The 6,495-nt window shown below is 48.2% G+C and overlaps 1 protein-coding gene across 1 annotated transcript; it reads left to right on the top strand.

Moving 5' to 3' along the window:
• The first annotated feature begins 2,167 nt into the window (after positions 1–2,167).
• LOC128712049 (uncharacterized) lies at positions 2,168–3,373 on the top strand. The gene has a single exon (XM_053806944.1). The coding sequence runs from the start codon at positions 2,168–2,170 to the stop codon at positions 3,371–3,373; it is 1,206 nt and encodes a 401-aa protein (XP_053662919.1).
• Positions 3,374–6,495: the final 3,122 nt, after the last annotated feature.

Genomic DNA, 6,495 nt, shown 5'->3' with positions numbered 1-6,495 from the left:
CCGCCGTACGTCATCGTTGCCCCGCCGTTGTTCCCACAAAATCGTCATCGTACGGTCCCGGTTCTATGCGGTGCGCGAACTAAATTGACCGAAAAATTTCTCCGCGGTGCAAGAATCACTGCGCAGAGAATCTTAGTGCGGCGCCCACCACGGCGCTCCAGCTCGGGCCCCGGGGATAATTAATTTCTCAAGCCCGCGCGGGCTCATCATCTCATCGGTGCCGGTGAACGGCGGCATTGAGCAAAGCATTGATCGAAAGGGAGTTTTTTTTCTGGTGGCTCTTCGGGAGTTATCGTTGCGTTCTTCTATTCTTCCCGTCGCGGTGAGTAGCGTAAGCGATTGCATTTTAATAACTGCGAGTGGTGAAATTGATGATCCTATGTTAAGTATATTTCACGCCGCAGAATTTATTCTGTTCGTTTTTTTCATTAAAAGATTGGAATTCTTGTCCATGTTGGGGTAACAACGGAACTGACTGGTTTGGATGAATAATGTTGAGGATGATCGATCTGCTGCAAACGTCCGTTGGGAGAGGCCCGGTGGTGTATTGGAAGCGGCGTCGGTCTTCACACGACAGGACCGGTTCAAAATCTCATCCGGACCCATCTCCGGTTCAGACTCAGAATTCGACTGTACCGCTATGGAGGGTAAACGAGGTCAAAGAAGGTCAGAAATGGCAAGTCTCTCTAGACCGCTCGAGGTTGTTGTGGCCCGATAAAGCAGAAGAAAAGATACAAAAGTCCTCTAACTAAAGGATCCATTAATGAAGGGTCCGAGTATTTTAATAGACTAAGTAATCGTTCCATATGTGTGGAGAGACAATGAAGAAGTCGATGTAATATTGACGGATTAGACTCCTCAGACGTGTGCGACACGGTGGCATTGATGGTAGCGACGCCGGTCTTCACACGAAAGGACCGGACTAAAATCCCATCTGGACCCAATCCCCTGTACTCAGGACTGATTATCCAGCTACCAGAAATGCCCAGTCCTCTTGAGGTTGTTGTGCCGATAAAAAAAAGAAGAAGACTCCTCAGACTTCTAAAGAAATATTAGGGCAGATAATGTCATTTAAATGACACCGGACAATCAAGTTCTTGCACACGTTTCAGGTCATCCACAAGTAAAGGCAATTCGAAATCTAGCGTTTGGCGTTGAATGCATCTGTTCTGATCGATCTAAATGATGGGTTGTCGACGACCCGCGACTGTGCTTCAGGTGGTAAAGCAAATAAGTAATGAAAGGCTGCAATAATTAATCCTCCGGTACTTCAGTACTCAATCGATAAACAGTGGCACATTGCAAGAAGCCCAGAACTTGAAGTTGGCTTTGTTCTTGCAGAGACAACAATCATGAGGTTATCAGGTTTGCAATTAAAATTATCCTTTAATAACTGTTCTCTTTCTATGTTTGCTCGTGTCAATTATTTCTCCACTGGGAAATGACTAGCGCTTCCTGTTCAGATATGTCCCATTAGTCTGCGGTCAGTTGTGTTTCTGCCGACCAAGCAACACAGGTACAGACGACATGCTGCACAGGGCAGCGTTGTTTGCAGCACTTGGGTGCATCATCCTAAGCACTGCTGTCCACTCGAAAGTACAACCGATGGCAGATGATTTTAAGTTGGTATCCATCGTTTCACTGATCAACCGTATCCTACTGGAAGCCAATTCGATGGGGATCGAAACGTACACCTTGGTGGCAACGGACGAGTTATTCTTTCGGGACGTGATTGATGGTCTTGCGGGGAGATGCAACGTACTGATGGCACCGGTGTTTAACAACGCCGTACCGTTGTATGTCACCAGAAGACAGCTGATTGTAGTGAGTGCCGACGAAATCGATACGATCATGGTAAGTGTGAGGGATGCCGGGATATCGATATCTTGCCTAATGCACCTCGTTTGTTTATCCGCAGGCCGCAATAGTGAAGGTGTTCACACATCACCATGCAAACTACTACGCGGCGAACAATCGCGATATCTACATTGTACTACTCCTGTCCGATATTCGCCACCTAAACTCTAGAATCATCTTACTGCTGTATGATTATTTCTCGTCCATCAACTTCATAGTGGCTGTACCGCCCGGCAGACAGTTCGAATCACCGCTGCTGATCGGTACCGATTACGAGCTGAAGCTGGTGATCGTACCCCACCAAGCGTCCATGGGACAAATGTTTTCCGATCGCTTCCGGCCGGATCGGTACCCGATGGTGCAGGTGCGTGGTTACGGATTTCTCGCGGCTACCCGGCTGGACACGGATGGTAAACCGCCCGGTTATGATTGGCATGCGTTTCTGACGATACTGAAACACATGAAGCTGCGCTGGGAGGTGCAAATTTACACCACGGAACCAACCGTGAAGCTGATGCGGTGGTTCAACCGTCAGCTAGCCACCGGTAACATACACATCTTCATCGATCGCAGCTTTCGGGCGGACTTCAACTCGATATCGCACGTTTTGCCGGAAATGAACGGTGTGTGTCTGGTGATTCCGAAAACGAAAAAGTACGAGATACTGCAGCATCTGATGAGGCCGCTCCTCTCGACGACTTGGATTGCGCTGATCGTTGTCCTGCTGGTTGGAGCCTTTCTGGCCAACCGCTGCTTTAAGAACAGTCTGCTGGCGGCGCTCATCTTCAGTGTGGACCTTAACGCACCGGGTGTCACGCGTACGGAGCGGACGGTTCTGTTCGCTAGCTTGCTTATGTTTTTCATCCTGTCCGAAGCGTACCAGGCGAAGCTGTTGGCGTTAATGAGCTCCTGCCGGTATCCACCCGATCCGAAAACGGTGGCCGAGTTCCTGCAGACTGACACCCTGTTGTACGTGGGCGAAGCAACCGCTACCGTCGTTTCGTTCCGTCCGGGTATCGGAAGGCACGTCCGGAATGTGACGGATTACTGGTTCTCGTTTGACGGTGAACAGTCCTACGGCACGTTGATGCCGTGTCCCTTCGCATGGGATATGTACGTGCGGTGGATCAATCAGCAGTACGACCGGCACGGGCACAACGTACGTCCGCAGGTGCACATTGTGCGCGAGAAGATTCTTCGGCTGCCGGCTTCGTACACGTTTTCCCGCACATTCGCACTGTATCCGAGGTTTCGGGCGTATCTGTCGCAAATATTCGAAAGCGGCCTGATGGCACATTGGCAAACGGAGCAAGATCGGCAGCGGCAGTACGAGCAGAGGTTAGAATTCGTGGAGAACACTATTATTAGCTTCGGTGATCTGACGATGGTGTGGACGGTACTCGGGATCGGCAATGCGCTGGCAGTGGTTGTGTTTCTGATGGAGCTTTCCTTCATTGCTCTGAAGAAACTCGCCTGGAGTTACAAGACAAAACGCCACCATCGGTTGGTTGTATAGTGGAGAAAACATCCCTCAAAACAATGCAAAGTATAACAGCAACAGTTGCTGCAATTATAAAGTGTGTTGGAAAATGATTAGCTTCAATATAAATTACACACCCAATAAACGACACAATTTGCACAAGTTAATCGCGATTCGATGTACGTACCCGGCACAGGTGTCACCACCATTACACACAGCCGCACATGCCATTAAAGCTTAACGCTTTTGTTCGTTGATTCAATTTCATGGCGTCGTTATTTGCAGCTTTTGTTCGCGTGTCCTGCCCGTTTCGGTGTAAAGTTAATTGTGTCGTAAAGCCCATCACTGGAACGCTGCCACCGACCGTCAGCAGTCGACCCGGTACCACTATCCAGATGTTACGCGCCCGTAAGCCATCACGGTACGTCTTAAACAATGTCTTCGGTGTCCTCGCGTTGGCGCTGTTTGATGAGCTGCTGAGCTGCATCCCTGACAGCACCCCGGAATCCCGGAATCGTACCCGGGGGTTCCTTCGGTATCTAAATTGCTTTACCGAACCGGTAGATCCTTCCACCGTTGGACGACATGGATCCGTCTCACAGTAAGCTCTCATAAACATTGGGCGTCCGGTAACTAGCGCCGGAGCGTTTTCGGACGGGTGTGACTTAGACTTGGCTTATCTTCACACCTGATCGGTATCTCAATTGCTTACCTTGTAACCCGGGAAGGCTAATTTACGAGCTTTAGTGTGTATGTTACCGTTTAAGCTATTTACACCATCGAAGCTGTTTGTCTTCGCTTGTCGCACTTCACTCTGTCACGATCAAGACATAATGACAGACAGGCACAGGGAGCTGAAGGAACCGAAGACGGTCCACAACGAACAGAAATCACCAAGGATGGAAAGGGAGCAGGAATAAAAACTCAAATGTCCAAAAGAAAAAGACCCGATCAGTCAACATCAGCTAAACCAGTGTCAATCGGGCCTTTCGGCAGATGCGGCTTTCCTTTTCTATGGCATTTCTTTCCACATTCCTCCTTCTGCCTCATCACAGTGTGCCTCCAGACGGAAGCGCAAGATGTTCGACGCCCGATAAACGCGCGACACCCCCGATGTAAAACGTTGTTACCGATCGGTTTATTTGCCCGTACGGCACACAGCGTCGTTCATTACGTAATTAGGGCGGCCGAGGTGTCTTTAATTCCTTGGAAATCCTTATGGCTTCCCACCGTACGACTTCCCTCTCCAAGGCGTCGAAGGAACGTTACGGAGTTAATCGGCGCTGCACGTACATTAAATCTTTTCCTAATGCTTCACATCACGACTGGAACGACTTGCCTACTATTTACGCCTACAATAAATCGAAGCATGCCACTAACTTTCCCGTCACGCGGGTTTTTTTTTTGGTAGGATAATTTGACGTACAAAATTGAGGTCTGGTGGGGAAGACTGGTGAGTGAGTTAGACATAAAACATCCCACAACTACGTGTTTGCGGGAAGTTCGGTAAATGTTTGCTAATTAAAGGATTGCTTTACATAATTGATTCTGCCGTGATGGGATTTAAGTTTGTACCGGGGCAAAGCAAGTGAGTGGATGAGTTCCAAATGTGGGATCGATTGTGGCAGAGTTGCTTCGTTCGTGTTGACACAAATCATACTCGATTCGTCCACAGACATGCTTTCCTGGCACCATTTTGCATCGAAACGAATTCCACAAGCAAGTTAAACTGTAGACCAATAGTGTGAAACGCTGAGTGCACGTATAAAAATGATAAAATATTCACAAATTGTCACCACAGCCGTTTGCTTCCAGCTTCCGCATGGAGATGGAGGAATGGAAGTAATAAAATTGTCCAATAAAAATCACTAATTCCCTAGCGTCTGGGGACGGTTATGCAAATGTAATGTGGAGTGAGTTTATAGTTTTCACACTCAAACTGGTCTGCCGCCTGTGGACATATCGATCTTGCTGCATCCTTCCCACACTCGGTAGCGATTGAAAGCGACTGTGGATTCCACAAAAAAAGAACCTTCCATCCGCACTATTACTGCTGTGATGGAGTGCAAGCAAAGTGTAATCCTCCGGTTCCCACTCCTTCGGGTTACGGAATGGGAAAAAAACGAGGGATATAGGGCGGATCTGCGATCTAATAAATCACATAAACTCATCAATCTGTAATCGAGCACTGGTTGGGTTTTTGACCGGCTTGGAATGGAAAATCGAATGAAAAATCAACCAGCTCCGCTTTTGGCCTTGCGAGCGCAGAGCACGCTGTTGTGAAGGTTGGACGAATTTTTGGCTGGCCCGTTATTGGATTCCGCGCAAAACCCACCGGCCGATGACGGATCGGTGTAACGGGGACTGTAGGCAGCAACCGAAGCCATCAAATAAACGGATTCTGCTCATCGAAAAGGATGGTCTTTAGTGGCCGGTCCTTAAAAGCACTCGGTGACTTTCGGACGAGCTGCAAAATAAATCATCAAACCCTAAATCAAGGGGACCAGAAATCATGGACATTGTGGCGTAGGCAGGAAGCAAAATTCTCCGAATTCCCTTTGCGGGGTTTGATGGAAAAACATGCACAACTAGTTGTCTAATCGACGAGACCTAACCATTTGTTGGACAATCTCGGTCACATTAATGTTGTTTTTTGTATGCTTTGTCTTATGATCCATTCAAATGTCTTATCTATGAGTGGCTTTTCTGTTATCAACGGAACTAATCACGGAACGGGAGTAAAACGCCCGCTGCTTTTAACATCCACTCCATCGCTCAACCTTAACACTTGCATCATGTGGATGCATATTGATTAGGAACCCGGTTCGAGATTCCACAGTTTTCCCGGACAATGTTGACAGGAGGAGGAATGTGATAGGCGCGCGCGCGCGCGTACCACATTATGTATTTACCGATTCCGTACCATTAGTTCGTCAAATATTAATTCTCGTGCACTGCATCGTATGTGTTTGTGTTTGCGGTTTTGTGCTCCGTAGATTGCAGCCGCTTCGTTCGCATTAATTCGCTTGAGGGATTATGTTGGTCTTGTTTTTTCCTTACTCGTCCTTTCGCTACCGTTAGATACGTTAGAAAATTTCCACTTACGGTGGTTCTCAGGAACACCATCCCGGTGCCAGCATCGTCCTATTGCGGGGTTG

Source organism: Anopheles marshallii, chromosome 3, assembly GCF_943734725.1.
Source record: "Anopheles marshallii chromosome 3, idAnoMarsDA_429_01, whole genome shotgun sequence".
NCBI lineage: Eukaryota > Metazoa > Arthropoda > Insecta > Diptera > Culicidae > Anopheles > Anopheles marshallii.
This window is presented reverse-complemented; position numbering and strand designations above follow the sequence as displayed.